The sequence below is a fragment of the Ascaphus truei genome, chromosome 2 (assembly GCF_040206685.1).
Source record: "Ascaphus truei isolate aAscTru1 chromosome 2, aAscTru1.hap1, whole genome shotgun sequence".
NCBI classification, from domain to species: Eukaryota; Metazoa; Chordata; class Amphibia; order Anura; family Ascaphidae; genus Ascaphus; species Ascaphus truei.
The window spans coordinates 436,015,502-436,042,918 of record NC_134484.1 but is presented as its reverse complement, the minus strand read 5'-3'; the positions used below and the strand labels follow the sequence as shown (position 1 = coordinate 436,042,918).

General features: G+C 44.9%; 1 protein-coding gene across 6 annotated transcripts in view; it reads left to right on the top strand.

Moving 5' to 3' along the window:
- Positions 1-27,417, top strand: part of WDR37 (WD repeat domain 37) — a 144,425-nt gene that overhangs the window by 38,330 nt on the left and 78,678 nt on the right. For all 6 annotated transcript variants that reach the window (XM_075587788.1, XM_075587784.1, XM_075587783.1 and 3 more), the window contains exons 3-5: positions 15,452-15,548; positions 18,619-18,714; positions 20,285-20,349. In XM_075587788.1, coding sequence (XP_075443903.1) covers positions 15,452-15,548; positions 18,619-18,714; positions 20,285-20,349 — 258 coding nt within the window. The remainder of the gene's footprint in view (positions 1-15,451; positions 15,549-18,618; positions 18,715-20,284; positions 20,350-27,417) is intronic.

The following is a 27,417-nucleotide window of genomic DNA, read 5'->3' as shown; positions in this document are numbered from 1 at the left end:
GAACGGATAATGGTGGTGCACCAAATAATGTTGGGGTCAGATCCTGCAATAGATAGGTGACAGAGTTATGGTAAAGAGAGTACATACATTTAGAGGAGGGAGAAGGTGGTTAGTGGGGTATTTGTGGTGCTCTTTAATATCTTTATTAGTGACATTACAAATGGTCTAGAAAGAAAGGAATATATGCCTTTTTTTCAGATTACAGAAAGGGTCAAAACTCCCAGGGGGTAAATACAATTATAAAGGATTTAGGTATATTGGACGAATGGTCAAAAATGTGGCAACTACAATTTAATGGCAACATTAATGCAAGTGGGTCACAAAAATCCAAAAGCTGTATGCGGGATTACTGGCTCTATTGTCCACTGCTATAGAGGGAAGGGACCTGGGAGCTTATTCAGCTGACCTATCCCTTTGAGTGCCGGTGGGGTCGTGGTACCTGAGCGCCACATCCCCTCGGCACACTGCGGTCACGCAGGATGCAATCGAGCGCCCATAAAAAACAGAAACTTTGAGGATGATGTAGTCGCTACATTCTGAGCACTCCAAGGTTAAAAAACTCAATCCCACACAGTTGTCGGACAGCTGAATTTCTTAGGGGCTTCTGAATGGGGAAGTTTGTCAATCAAGTGTTTTCTTTATCCTTTTCCCACTGTATCCTTATCAGAGAACAAATAAAGTTAAGGGAGGCAGAGAGAGGGACTGTACAAGCACTTGCTGAACATCCAGTGACATCACACAGACGGAGCAGCCAGAGAAAATCACACCCCTCCTGACTTATAAAAGTACATTAAAAATACGTGTCAGTTTTGGCTAAAAAATTCTCAATCCCCTATATGAGAGCCCTTTAAATGTGTCCCTGGGATTCGTTCACTTTGGCCCTTAGAGGCGTTGCCCCTGTGAAAGTAGGCAAGCAATGGGCAAAGACTCAGGACAAATGTGATGAAGTACTTCACTAAAAGGGTGGTGGTTTCATGGAATAGCCTCCCAACAGAGGTAGTAAATGGAATGAAACATGCTTTGGATAGAAATAAGGCTACTCTAATTATTTAAGAAAGCCAAGGATCAAATTGAGCCTGAGATTATACAGCAGATAAGAAAATGGCCGGACACCGTGAGCCGAGTGGTTTTTATCCTGCGTTGGCATGTTCTGCTATGTGCTATGTCCGTTCCCTGTGCCGGAGGTGACCGGTTTAGAACAGTAGTGTGGTTTTTTATTAGCCTGCCTGCTTTTACGTGAGAGCCGCACTCGTGTTGTAATTGAAGCTCACTCTGACTCTGACACAGTATTCCCTACCTACATTGCCAGCTTGTATTGATGCGAGCGACAATGAGGGCTAGATTGAGATCTCCCAATGGCCTGGAGTTAGGTAACAGTGCAAAGAGTTTATATCCTAAACCGGTTTAAAGCCGCTCAGGAGGATTACTTGGTGAACTTTGTCATGGTGCTTATAACGCGTTCTAAAAACGTATTTAATAACGAAGGTGTGCCTGATGTGCCTTTTTAATGTCATTTTTGTAGAGATGTTTATGTTCGAATGAGGGCAAACGCAGCCATATGTAGAATAAATAAATTTGTGCAATGCAGAAGTGTAAATATTTGCTGTTTTCTCATGTGATTTATTTGTTTGCTCTTTGGTGTTACATAGTTTCTAATAACAAATGGTGCCTAGAATTTATCCCTTTGCCCTTGGGCCCAGCAAGGAAGATCTTATGAAGAAATACAGCTGTGGTGACGGCTGTCAATCTCGGCTTTTCTTTCTGAAGTCGAACACCATGAAGCCCTGCATAGCATTATGCATGTAACTATAGGGCACCTCTTTGGAAGGAAGATTGTGATTTATATCTGTAACACCACTGTGCTTCCCCTACGGAGTTCTTTATTAGTCATTGGCGTCTGTATTAGTTGTTGATGGACTGTATTGGTCATTGGGATACCTGATTTGGTCACTGGGTGGCTTGGGGTGTGTAAACTGGACATTTTGGGCATCACAAATACTGGCACCTATATTTTAGAGCTACTCCTAAATCTGGGCTAGATTTGTCGAGTCCTGATAATAGGTTCGAAGAGACCTGAGTGGCTACTAGCAATACTTGGTAAACCCTGTTATAACGCAGTCTCTCTACGTTCTGCTATTTGTGGACACGGATAGTGGCATGGCATGACTCTGAAACAAATGCTTCCTGGATAGAGTAAATTAATACATTTTAAGGCGAGCTTTAAATTTGTTGACTTTGAGGGAAATTAGTGAAAGGAAAGCGGTGTCTGGATAATGAGCATTTCATTTATTTAAAGAGTAGAGGGCAACCTACTCCAATAAAACCCCTAAAATATTTCGTTCCAAATTCATTATGTGCTCAACAAGGCAATGATGCTTTAAAACGTCCCGATGTCGTTTGTTTGATGGATTGCTTAGTTTATTGAACATATCTCTGGCAGAATCTGCGTTGGGTGTCTGCGTGTTTTCTAGCAGTATCCGCGTTGGGTGTCTGCGTGTTTTCTAGCAGTATCCGCGTTGGGTGTCTGCGTGTTTTCTAGCAGTATCCGCGTTGGGTGTCTGCATGGTTCTAGCAGTATCCGCGTTGGGTGTCTGCGTGTTTCTAGCAGTATCCGCGTTGGGTGTCTGCGTGTTTTCTAGCAGTATCCGCGTTGGGTGTCTGCGTGTTTTCTAGCAGTATCCGCGTTGGGTGTCTGCGTGTTTTCTAGCAGTATCCGCGTTGGGTATGCGCATGTTTTCTAGCAGTATCCGCATTGGGTATGCGCATGTTTCTAGCAGTATCCGCGTTGGGTGTCTGCATGTTTTCTAGCAGTATCCGCGTTGGGTATGCGCATGTTTCTAGCAGTATCCGCGTTTGGTATGCGCATGTTTCTAGCAGTATCCGCGTTGGGTATGCGCATGTTTTCTAGCAGTATCCGCATTGGGTATGCGCATGTTTCTAGCAGTATCTGCTTTGGATGTCTGCATGTTTCCTTAGATCTTTGTCTCTATTTTTGACAAAATGTTCTCTAATGAAAATGTACAGTTACTTGTCTTACGTTTATATCAAGTTAAACAAAGGCCACCAGACTGTAGATCTGTAATGCTATCTAACAAACAAAACATTTTATTGTGTGAATATTTTATCTAGATAATGTCTGTTGTCACAAAGAAACCTGTTGCCCTATATTATATACATTGTGTAAACTGTAAGAATAATGCAGTGTAGCATTAGCTTTTGTACATATATATATGTATTTATTTTAAAACAAATATTTGAAGTGTGTGTGTGGTCTCCTTTCTAATCCAAGTTACCTTTACATCGTAAGCACTTAGAGGCAGTCCAAGTACGCTTCACCTAAAAAAATAAAAAACCCATAGCTTGGAACTGCTCCTTTAAAGTTTAGTCCAAATACATCATCAAAATTAAGTCTTATAAGCTAACACTTTTCAAGGCAACCGTAATGTCTTTACACTACTCACATGAAACTACGGAACCGGCGATTTCTGAAACGGGTGCAAAAAACACCAACAATTTATTAGTGTAATTTACTTTCTTAGAAGCGTTAATCACCCATTAGGTGAATTAAAGCATATATCAGCTACTTATGCTTATCTGATGACCTAATAATAGCATTGTAATTATATATATAAACAGTGACCAAACAAAATCAATAATTCACCTCCAGTTTTGAGGACTGACGTCTTATCACCCAACCACTTTAGTTAACATTGGCATTAAACCTATAAATCATTCGGATGTCCTTAGTTTACTTTTGTCCTAGGAGGGACTGACCCTTTCCTTTGCTTGACCAATGTGTATTTCTATCATAGAACAATTATTTTGTCAAATTGTAAAAGGTAACCCAAGTAGCAACCATTGTACTTACATTGTCATTGTTGCTTTGGCTAGTATTACTCTTACAGTGTGATACGCCCTAGTGAAATCTCCATTCTTTACCACTCTTGTGTACTGTCGGAATCTATATAATCCTGAAAAGAAAGCCCCAGTTATCTAGGAAAGTTTATGAATATAAATCCATATATTTTTATATGGGGAGGACAATAACCTGGTATGACGAGTACATATATGTTAAGACAAACCTGACCGTAGGGAGGAGGTCCCTGCCCCCAAAGAGCTTACAATCTAAAACAGACCCGTCAAACGCAGAATAGTTTGGGGGCCAATTCTTAAGTCCGACTGCAAGAATCGGGCCGCATCATCAGAGTGGCGGAAAGAAAAAATAACGTACACTTTCTTGAGTTTTCCTTATTGCCCCTCTCTCCCCACCTCTTCCTCTGCCCAGCAACCCTCTCTCCACCTTTCCCTAGCATCTTTCGCTCTCTCTCTCGCTCTCTCTCTCGCTCTCTCTCTCGCTCTCTCTCTCGCTCTCTCTCTCGCTCTCTCCCTCTCTCTCTCTCGCTCTCTCTCTCTCGCTCTCTCTCTCTCGCTCTCTCTCTCTCGCTCTCTCTCTCTCGCTCTCTCTCGCTCTCTCTCGCTCGCGCATATTATTAAGGTCACATTTGAATGGGAATATTGGCAACACATTATCACAATCGGGAAAGTATTGCAAAGATCTTGCACTGCTGGGGAGGTGGGCTAAACCTGCTTTAGAAATCCAAAGTATGCTCTCAGTATATTAAAACTCCTTAAAAATGGCATTAAAGCTGCAGACCAAGCAATATCCTGCATGTGTGTTTTATTTTTAATCAGCATTTTTGTTTTCTATAGCAACCAGTTGCAAAGTCACATCCCCTTAATCTTCAGAACGGGCTCTGGCACACCCCTTTTTGAGCCCCACCACCTGTCTAGCAGTGCACCTATTGTATCTAGGATTCCCCTGCTTCAGCACAGGTGACTCAGTTGAAGACTGAGCCACTACTGATTGAGCCACCTGTGCTGAAGCAGGGATATCCTGAACCTGACCTGTAGGGGGGGTCTTGAGGACTGGGGTTGACAACCCCTTTGTAGCCCCTTTGTAACCCCTTTTTTCCTTTGCGTTTAATATAGTACATTAGAAAGGATGTGCAAACTTATGTTTTATTAATTTGTAAATATGAATAGTATATAAAATAAGCTCACAAAATGCTGGCCCATATGCAAACGCCACCAACACAAACCATGAACCTTGTTAGCCATATCGGAGTTGGCACACACTAGCTGCTGAATTTCCAGCTATTAACATCTTTGATTATTCTAATATATCGGTTGGAACCTTTTTATTAAAAATAAATAAACTGCCAACTTAAATCATAACCAAGATTCAATATGCGATTTTCAACTAAAGAGGGAATCTGGTATATGTTTGTGGTAAATACGAATTATGTTTACTGTAGGTCAGCGTTGGCTAGGTCAGGGGGGCTCAGCTCCCCTCCTCCGCCCCCCACAACAGCTCAGACTTTAAGGATATCCCTGTTTCGGCACAGGTGGCTCCATCAGGCTATTCCAATCTCTCACCACACTTTGTTTCCTCCATTACCTTGAGAACGCCAACGGCGTGATAGCAAATTCACGTTTTATTACTAAAGGGCAACAAATACCAAAAAATGTGATTATTGGGAGATGTAGATTATGACACACGGACTATACCGTTGTTCTCAAATACCTTTTTGAGGGATGTTTGGTTACTGGCGCTTTGACTTGGTTTTTGATCGACGTAATTATTCCTCTATATATCATGACTTTGTTACTTAGTCTTTTCCTGCATGTGGGAGCAACCCTGCCCTGAGAATATTCCTGTTTGAACCGGCTCGCCTTGTGCTTGTATACGCATGTACATGAATGGCGCTATATAAATAAAGATATACATACATTTCTACTTTTGCCTTGCTCTCTAGTGCTTTTTATTTTCCTTCGTTACAAGTGACATGCAATGTGATTTTGACCGTTTCTGTGTTGTAATAGCTCTGCTTTATATACCTCCAGTGTTTTTTAAAAAGGCATCTTCCCTTTTTTATGTCATTTTAATTTCTAAATTGTATTGTATTGTATGTCTTTATTTATATAGCGCCATAAATGTACATAGCGCTTCACAGTGGTAATACATATCATATAAATAACAAATAATATAAATAACAGATCAAGGGAATAAGTGCTTCAGACATACTGTAAAAGTAACATTAAGGAAGAGGAGTCCCTGCTCCGAGGAACTTACAATCTAATTGGTAGGTAGGGAGAATGTACAGAGACAGTAGGAGGGAATACTAGTAAGTGCGTCTGCAGGGGGCCAAATCTGACGCCGTGACAAACCCTTGCAGATCCAGCACCATCACCCGGTATGACCAGTATCGGCTCACATGCTGGCTATTTTTGGCAACGGCAATTTGGTGTCATTTTTACTTTTCTCCAGACTACAAACGGATTTTATTTAAAAGAGTGGGGGGGGGGGGGGGGGGGCCTAACCTGGGCAATATTCTCACGCTAGAAGGCTAAAACGTTGCCATTAAATTACTGTGACAAAGATTATGCTCAAATGTTGTACACCAGGGGTTGCCAACTCCAGTCTTCAAGGGCTATAAACAGGTCAGGTTTTCAGGATATCCCTGCTTCAGCACAGGTGGCTCAGTCTTCGACTACACCACCTGTGCTGAAGCAGGGATATCTTGAAAAACTGACATGTTTGTTGCCCTTCAGAACTCGAGTTGGCTACCCCTGGTGTACACCATTCGACTTGACAGTATGCAGCCTATCCATTACTGCAGGCTTTGTGACTAAGGCCACGTCCATAGAAGGACAAGCCGCGCTGAGCCCCTGCATCCTCCATGAGGATGTCTTTAGAGGGGGCTCACGCGAGCATCCGCAGGCGTGCTGAGGAGTTGGATTTTTCAGCCGACAGTCAAGCTGTTTTTCAGAGCGCTGTCGGTTGAAAACATCCAATCAGCGCGAAGCAGCGTCAACGTCACGGCGCGTTGACGTCAGTGCGTCGCGGGCGATTGGCCCAGCGACGTCACTGCCCCGCCTCCTTCTGCCTCCCCCCGCCTCCCGATCGCGCACCTAGCCTCAGCGTCAGCGCGGCTCCGAACTGCTCCCCCCTCTATGGACGCAGCCTTAGGAGCAACCCACTGGAAGTTCATGCTAGATACAGTATGTTTTCACAGAGTGTGGGGTACCCAGTTACCTTTCATAGCTGTACCTCATAGAGAAAACCTTACCATGCTTTATTTTAGCACTATGGTTAGCTACAAGACTGTGGTTCTGAGGGGGGGTGGTAAGGGAGAGGGAATGACTGCCACATTTCCAGACAATATTTAACATCTTGTGACATATTGAGAATTAGCATTGTTGTATAAAGACATCATATTTTCTAATGAAATTGGCAGGAAGCTAAGAGTTTAAATATGCCTTCCTTTTTTTTTTTTTTTAGAATTTGTAAAGTTGAGTCAAGGTTATTTCATTGTATAGTTTAGTTAATGGAGTTGACATTTCCTTATTCTTCTAGTATAAACTATTTATGCACTGACGGGGAATGCACTATGCACTAAACGCGACAGCAGTGATGATTTTTTTTGGTTTTTAATCTTTTTTTGGTTAAGGAACCCCAACCCTCTCTAATAGCGCGTCTGAGATCAGATGCATTGTGAGGGACCCCTACCCTCTCTAATAGCGCGTCTGAGATCAGATGCATTGTGAGGGACCCCAACCCTCTCTAATAGCGCGTCTGAGATCAGATGCATTGTGAGGGACCCCAACCCTCTCTCTAATAGAGCGTCTGAGATCAGATGCATTGTGAGGGACCCCAACCCTCTCTAATAGCGCGTCTGAGATCAGATGCATTGTAAGGAACCCCAACCCTCTCTAATAGCGCGTCTGAGATAAGATGCATTTGGAAATTCTTCTGTATGTGGTACAATTTTCAAAATTGCAGGGAACCCTTTTTTCATGCCGAAGGAACACAAGGTTTCCTAGGAAACACTGTTAAAAAACACTGCTGTACAGTCTCACGCTCAAAACATTGATTTTTGCAAAGTACTTTTTTCATTTGTCATCACGTTTGGTACTTTATTGGGAAATGTAGGTAGAATGACAGAATTTATTAATCACTATGGCCAGCTGTTTCATTTTGTCAGTTTATTATTGTGATCTTTGCTGCATCATAACATTGACCCTTGCAGTTTTTCTTTATGAGCCCTTTATGTGTGTGAGCCCTTTGTGTGTGTGAGCCCTTTATGTGTGTGTGAGCCCTTTGTGTGTGTGTGAGCCCTTTGTGTGTGTGTGAGCCCTTTGTGTGTGTGTGTGAGCCCTTTGTGTGTGTGTGTGATCCCTTTGTGTGTGTGAGCCCTTTGTGTGTGTGTGTGTGTGTGTGTGTGTGAGCCCTTTGTGTGTGTGTGTGAGCCCTTTGTGTGTGTGTGAGCCCTTTGTGTGTGTGTGTGAGCCCTTTGCGTGTGTGTGTGAGCCCTTTGCGTGTGTGTGTGAGCCCTTTGTGTGTGTGTGAGCCCTTTGTGTGTGTGTGAGCCCTTTGTGTGTGTGTGTGAGCCCTTTGTGTGTGTGTGTGTGTGTGAGCCCTTTGTGTGTGTGTGTGTGTGTGTGTGTGTGAGCCCTTTGTGTGTGTGTGTGAGCCCTTTGTGTGTGTGTGTGAGCCCTTTGTGTGTGTGTGTGAGCCCTTTGTGTGTGTGTGTGTCTGTGTGAGCCCTTTATGTGTGTGTGAGCCCTTTATGTGTGTGTGAGCCCTTTATGTGTGTGTGAGCCCTTTATGTGTGTGTGAGCCCTTTATGTGTGTGTGAGCCCTTTGTGTGTGTGTGAGCCCTTTGTGTGTGTGTGAGCCCTTTGTGTGTGTGTGAGCCCTTTATGTGTGTGTGAGCCCTTTATGTGTGTGTGAGCCCTTTATGTGTGTGTGAGCCCTTTATGTGTGTGTGAGCCCTTTATGTGTGTGTGAGCCCTTTGTGTGTGTGAGCCCTTTGTGTGTGTGAGCCCTTTGTGTGTGTGAGCGAGCCCTTTGTGTGTGTGAGCCCTTTGTGTGTGTGAGCCCTTTGTGTGTGTGAGCCCTTTGTGTGTGTGAGCCCTTTGTGTGTGTGAGCCCTTTGTGTGTGTGAGCCCTTTGTGTGTGTGAGCCCTTTATGTGTGTGTGTGAGCCCTTTGTGTGTGTGTGAGCCCTTTGTGTGTGTGTGAGCCCTTTGTGTGTGTGTGTGTGTGTGTGTGTGTGTGTGTGTGAGCCCTTTGTGTGTGTGTGTGAGCCCTTTGTGTGTGTGTGTGAGCCCTTTGTGTGTGTGTGTGAGCCCTTTGTGTGTGTGTGAGCCCTTTGTGTGTGTGTGAGCCCTTTGTGTGTGTGTGTGAGCCCTTTGTGTGTGTGTGTGAGCCCTTTGTGTGTGTGTGTGTGAGCCCTTTGTGTGTGTGTGAGCCCTTTGTGTGTGTGTGTGAGCCCTTTGTGTGTGTGTGTGAGCCCTTTGTGTGTGTGTGTGAGCCCTTTGTGTGTGTGTGAGCCCTTTGTGTGTGTGTGTGAGCCCTTTGTGTGTGTGTGAGCCCTTGTGGAAGTGGTGTCGCTGCAGAGTATACAATGTCTAACTCAACCTGCATTTTGGGGCAACATTTACGAAGCTGTAGAATTATTACAACTGATTTTAAGTGTAAGGCCTCGCGCTGACCCGTGCTGAGGCGCGCTTACGCTCGGCACTGAGCCCCTGCAGCCGCAATGAGAGCGGCTTTAGCTTATGCTTCCGCAAGCGTGCTTGCCGGAGCGCAGGGCCGGTCACGTGAGCGGCTCGCCCAATGAGGGCGAACCAGCTCTGTGACGTCACTGGCCCGCCCCCCGACACGCCCCCGGACGGCGCGCGGTCTAAGGCCGGGGAAAGCACCCGCTTTCCCTCAGCCTCCGCTCTCCTCAGCACTTTGTGTGTGTGTGTGTGTGTGTGTGAGCCCTTTGTGTGTGTGTGTGAGCCCTTTGTGTGTGTGTGAGCCCTTTGTGTGTGTGTGTGAGCCCTTTGTGTGTGTGTGTGAGCCCTTTGTGTGTGTGTGAGCCCTTTGTGTGTGTGTGAGCCCTTTGTGTGTGTGTGAGCCCTTTGTGTGTGTGTGAGCCCTTTGTGTGTGTGTGAGCCCTTTATGTGTGTGTGAGCCCTTTATGTGTGTGTGAGCCCTTTATGTGTGTGTGAGCCCTTTATGTGTGTGTGAGCCCTTTGTGTGTGTGTGAGCCCTTTGTGTGTGTGTGAGCCCTTTGTGTGTGTGTGAGCCCTTTATGTGTGTGTGAGCCCTTTATGTGTGTGTGAGCCCTTTGTGTGTGTGAGCCCTTTGTGTGTGTGAGCCCTTTGTGTGTGTGAGCCCTTTGTGTGTGTGAGCCCTTTGTGTGTGTGAGCCCTTTATGTGTGTGTGAGCCCTTTATGTGTGTGTGAGCCCTTTGTGTGTGTGTGTGTGAGCCCTTTGTGTGTGTGTGTGTGAGCCCTTTGTGTGTGTGTGTGTGAGCCCTTTGTGTGTGTGTGTGAGCCCTTTGTGTGTGTGTGTGAGCCCTTTGTGTGTGTGTGTGTGTGAGCCCTTTGTGTGTGTGTGTGAGCCCTTTGTGTGTGTGTGTGAGCCCTTTGTGTGTGTGTGTGAGCCCTTTGTGTGTGTGTGTGATCCCTTTGTGTGTGTGATCCCTTTGTGTGTGTGAGCCCTTTGTGTGTGTGTGTGTGTGTGTGTGTGTGAGCCCTTTGTGTGTGTGTGTGAGCCCTTTGTGTGTGTGTGAGCCCTTTGTGTGTGTGTGTGAGCCCTTTGCGTGTGTGTGTGAGCCCTTTGCGTGTGTGTGTGAGCCCTTTGTGTGTGTGTGAGCCCTTTGTGTGTGTGTGTGAGCCCTTTGTGTGTGTGTGTGTGTGTGAGCCCTTTGTGTGTGTGTGTGTGTGTGTGTGTGTGTGTGTGTGTGTGAGCCCTTTGTGTGTGTGTGTGAGCCCTTTGTGTGTGTGTGTGAGCCCTTTGTGTGTGTGTGTGAGCCCTTTGTGTGTGTGTGTGAGCCCTTTGTGTGTGTGTGTGTCTGTGTGAGCCCTTTGTGTGTGTGAGCCCTTTATGTGTGTGTGAGCCCTTTATGTGTGTGTGAGCCCTTTATGTGTGTGTGAGCCCTTTATGTGTGTGTGAGCCCTTTGTGTGTGTGTGAGCCCTTTGTGTGTGTGTGAGCCCTTTGTGTGTGTGTGAGCCCTTTATGTGTGTGTGAGCCCTTTATGTGTGTGTGAGCCCTTTATGTGTGTGTGAGCCCTTTATGTGTGTGTGAGCCCTTTATGTGTGTGTGAGCCCTTTGTGTGTGTGAGCCCTTTGTGTGTGTGAGCCCTTTGTGTGTGTGAGCCCTTTGTGTGTGTGAGCCCTTTGTGTGTGTGAGCCCTTTGTGTGTGTGAGCCCTTTGTGTGTGTGAGCCCTTTGTGTGTGTGAGCCCTTTGTGTGTGTGAGCCCTTTATGTGTGTGTGTGAGCCCTTTGTGTGTGTGTGAGCCCTTTGTGTGTGTGTGAGCCCTTTGTGTGTGTGTGTGTGTGTGTGTGTGTGTGTGAGCCCTTTGTGTGTGTGTGTGAGCCCTTTGTGTGTGTGTGTGAGCCCTTTGTGTGTGTGTGTGAGCCCTTTGTGTGTGTGTGTGAGCCCTTTGTGTGTGTGTGAGCCCTTTGTGTGTGTGTGTGAGCCCTTTGTGTGTGTGTGAGCCCTTTGTGTGTGTGTGAGCCCTTTGTGTGTGTGTGTGAGCCCTTTGTGTGTGTGTGTGAGCCCTTTGTGTGTGTGTGTGAGCCCTTTGTGTGTGTGTGTGAGCCCTTTGTGTGTGTGTGAGCCCTTGTGGAAGTGGTGTCGCTGCAGAGTATACAATGTCTAACTCAACCTGCATTTTGGGGCAACATTTACGAAGCTGTAGAATTATTACAACTGATTTTAAGTGTAAGGCCTCGCGCTGACCCGTGCTGAGGCGCGCTTACGCTCGGCACTGAGCCCCTGCAGCCGCAATGAGAGCGGCTTTAGCTTATGCTTCCGCAAGCGTGCTTGCCGGAGCGCAGGGCCGGTCACGTGAGCGGCTCGCCCAATGAGGGCGAACCAGCTCTGTGACGTCACTGGCCCGCCCCCCGACACGCCCCCGGACGGCGCGCGGTCTAAGGCCGGGGAAAGCACCCGCTTTCCCTCAGCCTCCGCTCTCCTCAGCACTTTGTGTGTGTGTGTGTGTGTGTGTGTGTGAGCCCTTTGTGTGTGTGTGTGAGCCCTTTGTGTGTGTGTGAGCCCTTTGTGTGTGTGTGTGAGCCCTTTGTGTGTGTGTGTGAGCCCTTTGTGTGTGTGTGTGAGCCCTTTGTGTGTGTGTGAGCCCTTTGTGTGTGTGTGAGCCCTTTGTGTGTGTGTGAGCCCTTTGTGTGTGTGTGAGCCCTTTGTGTGTGTGTGAGCCCTTTATGTGTGTGTGAGCCCTTTATGTGTGTGTGAGCCCTTTATGTGTGTGTGAGCCCTTTATGTGTGTGTGAGCCCTTTATGTGTGTGTGAGCCCTTTGTGTGTGTGTGAGCCCTTTGTGTGTGTGTGAGCCCTTTGTGTGTGTGTGAGCCCTTTATGTGTGTGTGAGCCCTTTATGTGTGTGTGAGCCCTTTGTGTGTGTGAGCCCTTTGTGTGTGTGAGCCCTTTGTGTGTGTGAGCCCTTTGTGTGTGTGAGCCCTTTATGTGTGTGTGAGCCCTTTATGTGTGTGTGAGCCCTTTATGTGTGTGTGAGCCCTTTGTGTGTGTGTGTGTGAGCCCTTTGTGTGTGTGTGTGTGAGCCCTTTGTGTGTGTGTGTGAGCCCTTTGTGTGTGTGTGTGAGCCCTTTGTGTGTGTGTGTGAGCCCTTTGTGTGTGTGTGTGTGTGAGCCCTTTGTGTGTGTGTGTGAGCCCTTTGTGTGTGTGTGTGAGCCCTTTGTGTGTGTGTGAGCCCTTTGTGTGTGTGTGAGCCCTTTGTGTGTGTGTGTGTGAGCCCTTTGTGTGTGTGTGAGCCCTTTGTGTGTGTGTGTGAGCCCTTTGTGTGTGTGTGTGTGAGCCCTTTGTGTGTGTGTGTGTGAGCCCTTTGTGTGTGTGTGTGTGTGTGAGAGCCCTTTGTGTGTGTGTGAGCCCTTTGTGTGTGTGTGAGCCCTTTGTGTGTGTGTGAGCCCTTTGTGTGTGTGTGAGCCCTTTGTGTGTGTGTGAGCCCTTTGTGTGTGTGTGTGTGTGAGCCCTTTGTGTGTGTGTGTGAGCCCTTTGTGTGTGTGTGTGAGCCCTTTGTGTGTGTGTGTGAGCCCTTTGTGTGTGTGTGTGAGCCCTTTGTGTGTGTGTGTGAGCCCTTTGTGTGTGTGTGAGCCCTTTGTGTGTGTGTGAGCCCTTTGTGTGTGTGTGAGCCCTTTGTGTGTGTGTGTGTGTGTGTGTGTGTGTGTGTGAGCCCTTTGTGTGTGTGTGTGTGTGTGTGAGCCCTTTGTGTGTGTGTGTGAGCCCTTGTGGAAGTGGTGTCGCTGCAGAGTATACAATGTCTAACTCAACCTGCATTTTGGGGCAACATTTACGAAGCTGTAGAATTATTACAACTGATTTTAAGTGTAAGGCCTCGCGCTGACCCGTGCTGAGGCGCGCTTACGCTCGGCACTGAGCCCCTGCAGCCGCAATGAGAGCGGCTTTAGCAGGGGCTCGCTTCCGCTTCCGCAAGCGTGCTTGCCGGAGCGCAGGGCCGGTCACGTGAGCGGTTCGCCCAATGAGGGCGAACCAGCTCTGTGACGTCACTGGCCCGCCCCCCCGACACGCCCCCTGACGGCGCGCGGTCTAAGGCCAGAGAAAGCACCCGCTTTCCCTCAGCATCCGCTCTCCTCAGCACGCAATCAGTAACCATGGACGCAGCCTTAGGCCTGGGACTCGGCGGCGCGGGCGGCCACACGCGAGTTCCCCACCAGCAAGGGAATCCTGCGGAGCCGGTCCCAGTCCCCCCTGGCTGCACAGCTTACTACACGCTGTGGCGCGTCAGCCGCTATGGGATACAAGAGAATGGTGATCCCTAGCGTTTACGCGTCACGTGGTGTGGCTGTGAGCCAATGGGGAGGGGAGGCTTCGGGAGGAGGAGAGGCTTTGGGAGCGGGGAGGAGTGTGGGGGGAAAGCAGCGTGAGTGCCTGTCTGTCTGTGTGTGTGTGTATGTGTGTGCCTGAGTGCCTGCCTCTGTCTGTGTGTGTGTGTATGAGTGCCTGCGTGTGTGTGTGCCTGTCTGTGTGTATGAGTGTGTATGAGTGTGTGTGTGTGTGTGTTGCTTTACTTACCTTCAATCAGCAGCCCGAGCCGTGGAGGGAGGGGGGGGGAGAGGTAGCGGGTCCCACCGCTCAAGCCACGCCCCCCCTCCCGCTCAAGCCTCCCACTCCCGCCCACCTCACGCTCCCGCTCCCTACAGACCGCATATCGCGGTCTGTGTATGTCAGCGCCCCGCCTGTCTGCAGTGCGGGCGCGCTGACTCTGGGAGCGGGGCCTTAGCCTTAGAAGTAGCAAAGATTGCATTGTGATCAAATGTTTTCTGTTTACTAATTGCTTTACTAGCTAAACTGTAAATGGAACAAAGAGCAATTCTACTTGAACGCTATAAACCTCACTGTGTATGTGGCGAGAGGGAGAGATATATAAGGGAATAATACAGAGGAACATTACGTTTATAGGTCTCATAGGGTCAGTTCATATTTATTGAACACTGTTAGATTTGATGCAACACACATACAATGCAAAAATCCTTCGACCAGGAATTCATTTACACGAGCCTTTCCATACACATCTTTAACTGTGCATGCAATGTCTTGTATATAATGAACAGGCATACCCCGCATTAATGTGCGCAATGGGACCGGAGCATGTATGTAAAGCGAAAATGTACTTAAGTGGGAAAAAGTAGTGCTTCACTTTATCGGTGCATGTACTGTACTGCAATCATCATATACGTGAATAACTGATGTAAATAACGCATTTGTAACAGGCTCTATAATCTCCCCGCTTGCGCACAGCTTCGGTGCAGGTATGGAGCTGGTATTGCTGCTCAGGACGTGCTGACAGGCGCATGCGCGAGCTGCCGTTTGCCTTTTGGGCGATATGTCCTTACTCGCGATTGTACTTAAAGTGAGTGTCCTTAAACCGGGGTATGCCTGTATACCCTGTTCATTTATGTAACTGTATTTGTAACCATGTATTATTTGTCTTAACTCTGTGCCCAGGACATACTTGAAAATGAGAGGTAACTCTCAATGTATTACGTCCTGGTAAAATATTTTATAAATAAATAAATACACGACAAAAGTTGCCATACATGATTAAGCCAATTGCTCTAATGCATGGGGTAGCCAACTCTAGTTCTCAAGTGGTCAGGTTTTCAGGATATCCCTGCTTCAGCACAGGTGGCTCAGTCAAAGACTGAGCCACCTGTGCTGAAGCAGGGATAGCCTGAAAGCCTGACCATTTGTTAACTCTTTAGGACTGGAGTTGGCTACCCCTCTGTCTTGACGTAGGAACCATTTCTTAATTCCGATGCCTGTGGAGCTGGAGGTAGAGATGCATAGATCCGATAAAATGATTACGTTTCCATTGTTTTTCTGTCTTCATGTCACACAGGATTCCAAGCTTCCATCATCTGTTCGCAATACACTTGTGGAGCTTTTTGGGCAAATAGAAAGAGAATTTGAGAATCTTTACATCGAAAACTTGGAATGTGAGTATTGCAGTCAACTCCCCTGAAAGGGCCCGGACTTCTAACAGTGGGTAGAAACCTCACGTTATCTGGTCACGGCATTAAATAGTGGGGAGAAATGTGTATATAATATATGTATATTATAATATATAATACTAGATGTTTGTATAAATGATGCCTTAAGTGTGTTGTGGTTTTGATGAGTCGGGGGTATTATTGATGATTTTATTATCACTGTAACTCGGAGTACCAGCTGAACAGGAAAATGATTGATCCGTAACCCATTTATCTGTCATGTCCCAGTGAATCTCAACTTGGTCATATATGTGATGTAATAATATAAGGAATTAGATGGGTACAATCTAACAAGTAATCTGAACCAATTTGAAAGTTCTTTATAAATGAAATGATAGTGTTTAGATCATTGGGAGGCAACATCGTATACTGCAGCACATCACACACATGCATATAAAGTGCACAGGCAGAGCGACATTGTAGCCGTTGGTAGGGAACTTCTCCACGCTCCGATCGGCTGCATAATACTGGTGTGCTGGTGAATATGGCTTTGCACTGGGGACTAGTGATTAGCACAGGAGAGGGCCAGTGTTTATCAGTGCAAGCTCATTAAGTAGATATGGGAGCAGGGAGAAGATACAATCCGCCCCAGCAACATTTCCGCTGCCTCTGCACTCGAAAGTGAGGTAGAGTACAGATGCAGCATTATGGTCGGTTGCACTCGCCTCACGTAATCCATGCCACGTTTTGGAATCCCAGAGGCCAGACTTAGTGGCCCATCGGGATTAACACAACGGGTGTCCCTGCTTCTGAATGGGACTCGCGCTGTGTGAATCCTACCTGGCTGCACTTGTCTGTAAGAGACGCGCAGTAAGAGTGAGACTGAATCAGTCACTCTCCCTGCGCACCTCTAACAGGTGGTTGTGCAGCTTTTATTTTAGTTTAATAACACTGTATTGAAGCCAGGGACCCCCTGCTTCCAGAGTTACAGGCCCCGTTATGGGGTGCCGGTCTCTCTGCCATGTTTAAATTCTCCCGTGTCATGGCCTACGTGACCGGGACATTTAAGCTATGCAGGAGATACCGGCACCCAATACCGAGGCCTGTAACTCAGGAAGCAGGGGGTCCCCGAGGCTGAAATGAATGGGTTTCAGCTCCGGAGACCCCTGGCTTCAGTACTGTTATTAAAATAAAAGCTGCTTCATTACCGTAGCGGCAAGTTGCTATGGCAATGAAGGGGTTAAGCCAAAGTACCTGGTTAATTGAGGGGTAGAATGGGTGGGTGAAGGGGGTAGTTGCCCCAGGGTGGGTAATTAGGCTTACCGGGAAGGTTGTGGGAGGGTTAATCCCTTCATTACCTTAACAGTAGTAACTGCTAAGGTAATGAAGGGGTTAACCCCTCCCATTACCCACCCGTGAGGCCTAACAACCAACCCCGTGGCACTACCCCCTTAACTCGCCCCTTCTAACCCCAATAAACATTAAAATACAATACAAACACCAATACACTCATTGATTGCCAGTGTGGTTACCTATGCCCTCAATGGGAGCAAAGATAATCACAATGAAGGCACCCTACTATACCCCTCCCCCCTTCCTAACACATACACTACAGTAATGGGCAAAATCCCTATTATCCATATCTGAATAATAGCACATTTGCCCATTAAAAATAAAACATTACCCAGCCAGCATATACTGTAGTAAATAAAAGTTGTACTTATCCCCGCCAGGATGAAGGCCGTCCTCGTCCTCCTCGTCTTCAGTAGGCATCGACAGTAAAATAAAAAAAACTAACTACTGACCTGTAATCCCATAATTACCTTAGCGGTTATTAACCACTATGGTAATTAAGGGGTTAACCCCCCCCCCCCTCCCGCTACCCACCCAGGAGGCCTAATCACCCTCCCCCGGGGCAACTACCCCCACCTCCCTACTCATTGATTGTCACCGAGTTAAACCATGCTCACAATTTGTGTATGGCTTGCCACAATGGCAATGAACGGACAAGCTACAAATAAAAAAAAAAAACAGCACTAAATAAAATACATGACATTTAAATTTAAAAAAAATTGGCAATAAACTATTTTATTGTGATAGTGGTAAACCATACCCACAATATTGGCATGGATTGCCACAATGGCAATGAATGGGCAAGCTACTATACAAATAATACAATAATAAACGAGCACTCCTCGTATGTGTGCCCTCCCTGCGTGCCCCCTGCGCACGTGGCCCCTCCACCCATGCGCGCGCTCCCTCTCCCTGTCTTTCCCCATCCCTTCACGCGCCCTCTCCATCCCTCTGGTCTCTCTATCCTCCACAGCCCCCCCACCCCCTAGTAAATTCCCCTAGACTAAGTTCTCACTCACACACCCCCACACCCCCAAGAAATAATTTTACCTTTCGTCTGTGTGGGAGGCAAGAGCTAGCCGCTTGATGATGACTGGCTACGAGGGCAGAAGGTTGGGCCTGATCGATTTCCTGGCGGGGGGAGGAATTGACCACAGAGGAGTGAGGGCCCCACCCCCGCAGCAAGCAGAGGCAACAGCAGTCGGGCGCTAAAGTTAGGCCCGAACTCTTGCTGCAGACGGGCCCAACTTCCAGCACCAGCTCGCTGGGCCTCGCGCGCTCTCGGGGGCCTCCCGCATTGCAGGGTTTAACGGGATGCCGGTTACGCCACTGTTCCTTATACATGCTTATGAAGCCTCTTTGTTTCTTGGTAACTTTAGAGCTTGAAGGGTCTGTGCCTCAGTCATCTACAATACATTGCAGGTAGCCAGCTCTAAAGTTGCAAATATGTAATTGGAAAATAGACAAATATTGTGACATTCTTGTGTAATTAATTTACTGATGCCACCTTCACACACACACACGCCCACACACACACACGCCCACACACACACACGCCCACACACACACATACGCCCACACACACGCGCACACACCCATCCGTGATGGCAAACTTTGAAAACCTTTTCATAGAAGAATGTTGTAGTGTTCCAAGCTTTTTGATACCTTGCGGTGGCTGTATAGTAATTTTCTTCCTTCTTCATCCCCCTCTCCTATGTGAAAGTGCGCCGGGAAATAGATACACTGAATGAACGCTTGGTAGTAGAAGGACAGACCGTTGATGGAGCGGAATTAAGCAAAGGACAAATGAAAACAAAAGGTTAGAAATTACACAGTTACATACAGTATGTGTTTATGCCAATACATCTTTAAAAAATACATAATTGGTTCAGTAACTTTTTACAACTTGTGTCTTTGCAAGAGTTGAGGATTCAAAGAGAGGACAACATTGAGACTGTAACTTTGAATGTACATTATTAAATATACTTCAAGGAATTTTTTAACTGGAAAATATGTTAAGTGAATATAAGTTGGAAGGATCTGAAATGTAGTCTTGGCCTCTGCTCATACGGACAAATAGCTATTATTGCGGTTTGTGTGTGTGTGTTTTATTATTATAAAAGACACTTTGCAAATCTAAAAACAGGTTATCTGCACCATGATTTTATATAGTGTAATATGATTTTATATAGGCTTTTATTTTTTAGACTTCTCTTTAAAGTCACGCGAGCAGTCTAACTCTACACCAAGTCCTGATCGTGTAATGAGAGTATAAACGTACACTGTGTGTGACTTCACAGTTGTGCATTGGCAACTCAAGTCCAGTACTTTAGTGACATACCATGAGCTTTACAGCTACTGGAAGGAGAACTATGGGCCATATTTACTAAGCAGTCTTCTGCCACATGGCACCTTTCAGCCCAGTCAATTAGATATGTCATAAAACCGTGCAAGTTGCTCCCAAACACGGGGCGATATTTGCATCTGCGTTTATTTGCGCCATCAACATAGAAACGACTTTTGCTTATGCTCTGTACGTTTGCTGCAGATCTTTCTTGGAGCAGAGGTTAACGCCATCTAAACCTGGCGGGTTTATTTGCTGCAAAGAGTGGAAGACTGCGCAAGTTTTTGTTACATCTAATATTGCGCCTGCTTTCTCCTCCACTAACTCCTTCTGTAACCTCTTGCCAAAATGCTAATGGTGCAAGTGGAGCAAATTGGTGCAAAAAAAAAAAGAAAAGCAGCAAAGCTCCTTGATACTTTGACGGAGAGATGAGAAATGACACAGCACTTGGTACAGATCACCCAATATTACATAAGCTGCCTTCCAGCTCCAGGACATGTCGTACGGCAGAAGACTCCTTTGTAAATTGGGGCCTATCTTTTTCTTTAAATGTAAGAAGCAACTGCATGTGGATTAATGTTTGTGTTGCTGGAGATTCTTGCCACATGGTAAGGTCCCACACCCCGCTGTCCCGGCAAGTCTGATCTTTGCATTGAAATGTTGAAACTGCTAGAATAACATTTAGTAAAGCACTAGTACAGGGAGGCGCAAACTTTTATCCCTGTGCCCCCCTGCCGGCGGTCCCCTCACCTCCACGCCGGCTTTGGCATCATATGATGATGATGCTGCGTTGCCATGGCGACGCGAGTGAGAAGCCACTGGAGCCAAGGTAAGTCAGGTTTACAGAGGCCCTGCAGCTCCCCCGGCACGTGATTTAAGTGCCTTCGGGAAGTGCGCGGGGCCCCTGTAAACCCCGTGGCCCACTCAGTCTCGCGCCCCCCAGTTTGCGCATCGCTGATCTAGTAAAAAGAAATAATGATTTCTTTTTTTTGCACTGTTTTTTTAAGTATGTTTATTTTTTGTTGTTGTTTTTTTGCCTCCCCAGCCAGTCATAGTACAAGTCAGCTTTCCCAAAAACTGAAGACCACCTACAAGGCTTCTACCAGCAAGGTATTCATACTTAATGTAAAAGTGTGAGGGGGAAGTGAAATAACTTGTAATAACGCTTTCTTATTGTTGGCGAATACTAGGCGTTCAACAGTTTTACCTGTTTTAATAGTAAACCGTTAAAACGGATCAGTTATCAATTTTAAAGCAGCAATCCCGTGTATACTGTACATTTCCCACTGGGAAACATGGCTGCCCAGGTCAGAGCTTAAACAGGCGGCAACATCATTGGGGGAGAACGTCACGGATTTCTATTGCTGATGCCGGTCTCTGTTTGTAGTCTGCCGCCATATTTGTAGATTTGTGTGTGTGTGTGTGTGTGTATGTGTGTCAAAATCAGCACGAAAAACCTACAAATTCCTCTGGGACGGGGGCCACCGAATAGCAGGGGGAACCCCCAATTTAGCCAAGATTAAAAAAAAAAAATACGTAGCCGGGATTGCTGCTACAAAGTATCATAATGCTATGTTTGACCCTTTCCAAATGATCAGCATTAGTATGTCACGATGTTATTGTATTCACCTGTAATCAATGCAATATATTTGTGATTTTGTGTGTTACTGGTTCTGACGATAACTGTGAAACCGTTTGCCAATGTATCAGTTTACATAGATAATACATTTGTGTAAGGTTTCTGTTTGTAACTGTCCCCTCGTTACAGACCATTGCAAATCAATTCTATCCCCCAAGACCGCATAGGGTGAATGACAAATTAGAAACTGTATAAAATCCTATGTCAATGTTTTTCATCATAGCCATTTTGTAAGTGGAATTAGACACATTTTACTTTTTGGCATCTGGTCAGATCACTTTTTAGGTGTTGTGTCTTCTGCTTAATTACAGATCTGTTAAGTGCATTTCATTTATATTTGTGTTGTTGCTAAATATTTTAAAATAGTATACCATAGACCACATCTTCCTTGTGTCTTAGTCCATAGATGATCGCCCCTTTTAGAGGGATGTTTGAGTTCACTGGCCATAATATTATGATGGTTCTAAATCCTCTTTCTTGTGCTTGCTGTGCAGCGCTCTCATTCTTTCCCAGGCAAGGCAGGCGGATCTCGCCACTTCCGAATGGGAAGCTGGGAATTTGGGGGTGGAAACTCCTGGGTAACTTCTCTGTTTCCCTGTGTGCATGTGCAGCTAGGAGCTGGAACATGTAGAATCTCTTAAATGGGATCTATACCAGAGGCATCATATCTATCAACTATGCCCTCTAATAGCAAGGAGAATATTCCTACAGATCAAAGTAGAAGTTCTGAGAGAACGGAAAAACGTTGAAATGATCTGGTGACCTGCATCTTCTGTCTGCGTAACACTACATTTTAACACTCTGCTTTTGTGCCAATATGCAATGCGTGTCCCTGATCTGCTACAGATACATAATACTCAGATACCGGGGCAAGTAGATCTGTTGGTGTTTTACAGTGATTACAGAGCCATGTGCCTCTCTGCTGAACTACCTATGAGATGGTGTTGCCCATTCCTAGTGGTTTAAGTGAAACAATCACAGTTGTTTATTATTAGTTATATTATTAATTTAATACATGTTGATCTATTGGTTCTCCTTTTGTAAAAGGAACAATACATTTAGAGTAATACAGGCAATGACTGAATCCCAATGAATTATCTCAATGTATAAAAAGTGTGTGTTAGGTAGCACTCCACCCAAAAAAATATTGGTAAATAGCAATTAATAGAAAACTGAGTGGTGCACGGGAGCAAGGAGGCACCTCATATCCCCCAAAAAGGAAGCAACAATATATACAAAAGGCCCCCAGCACACAAATAGGAAAAGCAGACAAATATGTCAAAAATAGAATCTAATAATATATTTGTGAATAAAGCAGCTACAAAGTCAATCCCAGCACAGGCAACGAGAGTACATCTCATGGAACAAGCTAACAACAATGAAGGGAAAGGAGGGAAAACAAAGGGAAACGTAACAAAAAAGCACAGTACATAAGTATAAATTGAGGTGATATAGGGGGCAACATTTCGGAGCCTACAGAGCCCCTTTCTCAAGCCCGTTCCCACAGACTAGAACAGTCTATGGTACTTCCCTAATGAATACATCTCCTACCTATATAGCTCTCCACTGAAGTAAGGTGAGTGAACCTGACTAAACCTGGTCTGTACAGTCACCCTATCACCTAAGGGTGATAACCTAAAACACTGACTAAACTGTATCCAAAATGCTGATAGTATGGGCAGACTGACAGGAGACAGCAGCAATTAATGAAGAATCACTATGCAGTAGCACCTAAGCTCAATGTGTATCAACTAGCATGAGAAACACTTAAGGTAAATAAAGCAGTAATGAATACGAATCCTTAGCTCTGCAGTGAATGTCCGTGGCTCTCTTAAGGCTGTCTGCAATGTTCCCTGTCTCAATGTATGAACAGTCCATCAAATTGGTACTTCCACTTCAGAAGTCTGTGCCATAATGTTCGTATTTAGCTAATTTCTTCTTCTAATGTGTGCTTGGCTTCCATCAATGTTTGTATAGGTTGACTACTGAAACAGGAAATAAAGTTGTGAATAGCTCATTTTCTCTTTCTGCTCCAAAAATGACGTCACTCATTGGAAGCACCATAATTTTGTCTTGTTCCTTCAAATGCCTTTGGGTCTTGTGAAGCCTTTATCATATTGCAGAATAACATCCAAAGAAGTAATATCAGTAGACTTCACAATCGTACTACTATTTCCCCTGTTTAGATGTGTTGCCCTGCATGTTCCGGAACAAAACATTTGTACAAACTTGATGAACCCTTCCCAGAGGGGTGGAAGGACCTTAAATAAAAGCCTCTTGTCGAATGTTCCTATTTTGAAGGGGTAACCCATATTTGTTAGTTTCTTCTCTCTGATTTAATTTACTCATAACGTCCCTATTTTGGGTAATAGTAATTTAACCCCTGCTGCGTTTGCTGGGGTTCCCACCAAGGTACTTGGAATAAAGGTAAGTGTATTGTAGTTAGAAAAGCAACCTGCGTTTCTGTGCTCTCTGATGAACTGAAACATCCTACACTTAGCTCTACTCCACATACCTTGGTGTGGTGCTGTATTCATTCTTCTAAACTGCTGGTTTTTGTGATTTATTTTCTTTTATAGATGCATATAAAAATGTAAAAACACATATGTACTCCTCTGCATGCAGAAAAATACTTAATTTCAAAAGCGTCCCCCCTTTGAGGTAACCAGAAAATCCTTCGCGGCGGAAGGATTTTGACTGTAAAACATTTTTAGATCTCTCGCGCATCGCTGCACTTTGCGATTTGTCAGAAGTCTTACTTTGCGAACTGTGTGACAGAACATTGTCATTAAGTGTCCGTTATAGTGCTAGATTTTAGTTCAAAGACACACAATTTTGTCTGTGGCGGTTTTTTATATCTATATCTCTATATACAGCTCAATCCCCTTATAATGCTGTGCTAGCTACTGCAAAGGCAAAGATAAATGTAAGGTTATGCATTTGGGAAGCAAGAATAAACAGGCGATTTACAAATTAAATGGGAATACATTGGGGGAATCCATGATAGAGAAGGATTTAGGAGTGGTTGTAGACAGCAGGCTTAGCAATAGTGCCCAAAGTCATGCAGTAGCTGCAAAGGCAAACAAGATCTTATCTTGCATCAAATGGGCAATGGATGAAAGGGAAGTAAAATGCCCCTTTACAAAGCATTAGTAAGACCACACCTTGAATATGGAGTACAATTTTGGGCACCAATCCTACGAAAAGACATTATGGAACTAGAGAGAGTGCAGAGAAGAGCCACGAAATTAATAAAGGGGATTGACAATCTAACTTATGAGGAGAGGCTAGCTAAATTAGATTTATTTACATTAGAAAAGAGGCGTCTAAGAGGGGATATGATAACTATATACAAATATATTCGGGGGTAATACAAGGAGCTTTCAAAATAACTATTAATCCCAAAGGGCAGTGCTAACGACATTGGGTCATCCCTTAAGGTTGGACGAAAGGAGATTTCACAAGTGACAAGGAAAGGGTTCTTTACAGTAAGGGCAGTTAAAATGTGGAATTCATTACCCATGGAGACTGTGATGGTCGATACAATAGATATCTTCAAAAAAGGTTGTGCATCTTTTTAGAAAGGAAATAAAAGGGAAGAGCAGTGAGAACAGCGCTAATGCTATAAATATAAAAATAATGACACATATGTGACAAACATAAAATACATGCACTTAAAAATTAAAGTGGGGGCTGCCAAGGCAAAAGATTCACACAAACCAATAAAGACAATAAAAACAAAATACTGGCGCCTGCAGAAAAATATAAATAAAACCTGACCAAATATAAAGTCCAATATGGCTGAAGAGAAATCCAGGGAGGGATCTTCAATGAAGTCTCATGGAAGGACAAACAAATAAGACAAAAAGAAAAAGATCATAGTGCAACTAAAAACAACAATAAACAAATAATCACTGAAAAGATTGGCAAGGAAATAATTACAAATTTAATGCAAGTGAATAAAAATATGTAAATAAAACAACAAACACATGAATGTTGGGCTAGAGACACAATTAAAGCGATGACATCCGGTAGGGATAAAATTGAAACCCTACTTACAGCCTTGCTGTAAGTTATAAGCCCGTAGCACAACTGCCCAGTACTTCAGACCAATGCCTGTGTGGTAGATGGTAGTAACACAGCCTCCAAGGATCCACGATGCCGGGACGGCCACTCCTGTCACACTCGCAGGTATCCAGGTGTGTGAGGGGTACCGCAGGAGAGAGCCTGGACCCGACGCTGCCGGAGGGATCACCGGAGCAATTCACGCAGACCAAAAGGTCTCGCGATAACCCGGTAACGTCACCCCTTAGCGCGAAGGCAGGGGAAGCGCCCGGGCAGGAAGCAGGGAACTCAGAAGGCTCAGGCTAGGTCTGAGAGGGACATAGGGCTACCGGGGGAGAATGTACAAAGTCTCAGCCAGATAGAAACCACCCTACGCGTTTCGTGACGTCAGTCACTTCGTCAGGGGCATGATGGGAATACAAAGTGCTAGCATATATATACAATAGCACTAATTAAAACATTAACATAAAACAAAAGCATAAAATGCAACAATCAACTAGTCAATCCTTAACAGTGATAACAGATAAACATCAAACTAATTGGACATAAATATATACATAGAAATGTAACATCACAATAAAAAGCAGGAAAAAACACTCAATAGAAAAATAAACCAAATAAAATAGAGACCGTAACAAACCTGATCTTAAAGGCACAGTACTGAAAGTGAATGGGGGAATACATCAATCAAAACATAAAAAGAACCCAAAATACTAAAACTGCCAATACCAGCAAACAGCAAAAAAGAGAGTTGGATGATTGTGTGAGGCACAAATTATTAAAACAAATAGTAATGAATTACTTTACCAAAAAAGCTGATAAGTCAAATTCAATATTAAGACCATTGGGAGATAATGTTTTAAGTTCATATATCCAATATGACTCACGTTTACTTATACCATTCATTTTATCTCCCCCTCTCCAATTGCCCGGATATACTTCGATGGCTTGACATTTAAGGCCTTTGGGATTTTGCTGGTGGTGGGTCAAAAAATGATGTGATACACTATGTGTAGTTAACCCTTTCTTTATTTTATACACATGTTCGTATATGCGTCTCTGGTAAGCCCTCCCCGTGCGGCCAACATATTGTTGCCCGCAGGGGCACTGTAATAGGTAAATGACAAACACAGAGTGACAGTCAATGTGTGAACGGATATTGTATATTTGACCAGTGACGTTAGAACTAAAAGTTGTTTGATTAGAACTATATTTACAAGCTGTACAATTAGTGCAAGCGAAAAAACTCTTTGGGCGAAGTTCCACATCTAGAGTCTTAGTTAAATTGGGGCAAGTTGGAGCCAACCTGGACACTGTGTCTTTCATCACGCAGCTTATTCTATGGCACCTGATATCAGACGGGTCTTGCACAAACATTGGCCCATTCTTTTGAGAGATCCATCCTTGGCCCAAATTCTTCCCCCCAAACCCTCTATTGTCTTTAGGAAAGCCTCTAATTTACAATCCAGGTTGGCTCCAACTTGCCCCAATTTAACTAAGACTCCAGATGTGGAACTTCGCCCAAAGGGTTTTTTCGCTTGCACTAATTGTGTGCTCATTCTTGAGACTTCTTGTGTCTTTTTTGTGATATATATACTTATAGATATATAGATATATCTATATCTATCATCTATATCTCAAATTGAAATATTACTGTATGTTAATTTGCATGTCTTAGACAGGTCTGCAACCCCGCCTTTCACCATTATCACCCAGCACACAGCACTTCCACTGCAGCAAGGGACATATACAACACCGTTAAGTCCGGAAATAATTGGACACTGACACAATTTTCATAATTTTGGCTCTGTACATCATCACAATGGATTTGAAATTAAACAACCGAGATGCAATAGAAGTGCAGACTTTCAGCTTTAATTCAAGGGGTTGAACAAAAATATCGTATGAAACGTTTAGGAATTGCAACCATTTTCATACACAGTCCCCTTATTTCAGGGGCTCAAATGTAATTGGACAAATTAACACAATCATAAATAAAATGTTCATTTTTAATACTTTGTCGAGAATCCTTTGCAGGCAATGACTGCTTGAAGTCTGGAACGCATGGACATCACCAAACGCTGGATTTCCTCCTTTGTGATGCTTTGCCAGGCCTTTACTGCAGCTGTCTTCAGTTGTTGTTTGTTCGTGGGTCTTTCTGCCTTAAGTTTTGTCTTCAGCAAGTGAAATGCATGCTCGATCGGGTTGAGATCAGGTGATTGACTCGGCCATTGCAGAATATTCCACTTCTTTGCCTTAAACTCCTGGGTTGCTTTCGCAGTATGTTTTGGGTCATTGTCCATCTGTAAAGTGAAGCGCCGTCCAATCAACGTCGCTGAATCTGAGCAGACACTATATCCCTATACACTTCAGAATTCATCCAGCTGCTTCTGTCTTCTGTCACATCATCAATAAACACTAGTGACCCAGTGCCATTGTAAGCCATGCATGCCCATGCCATCACACTGCCTTCA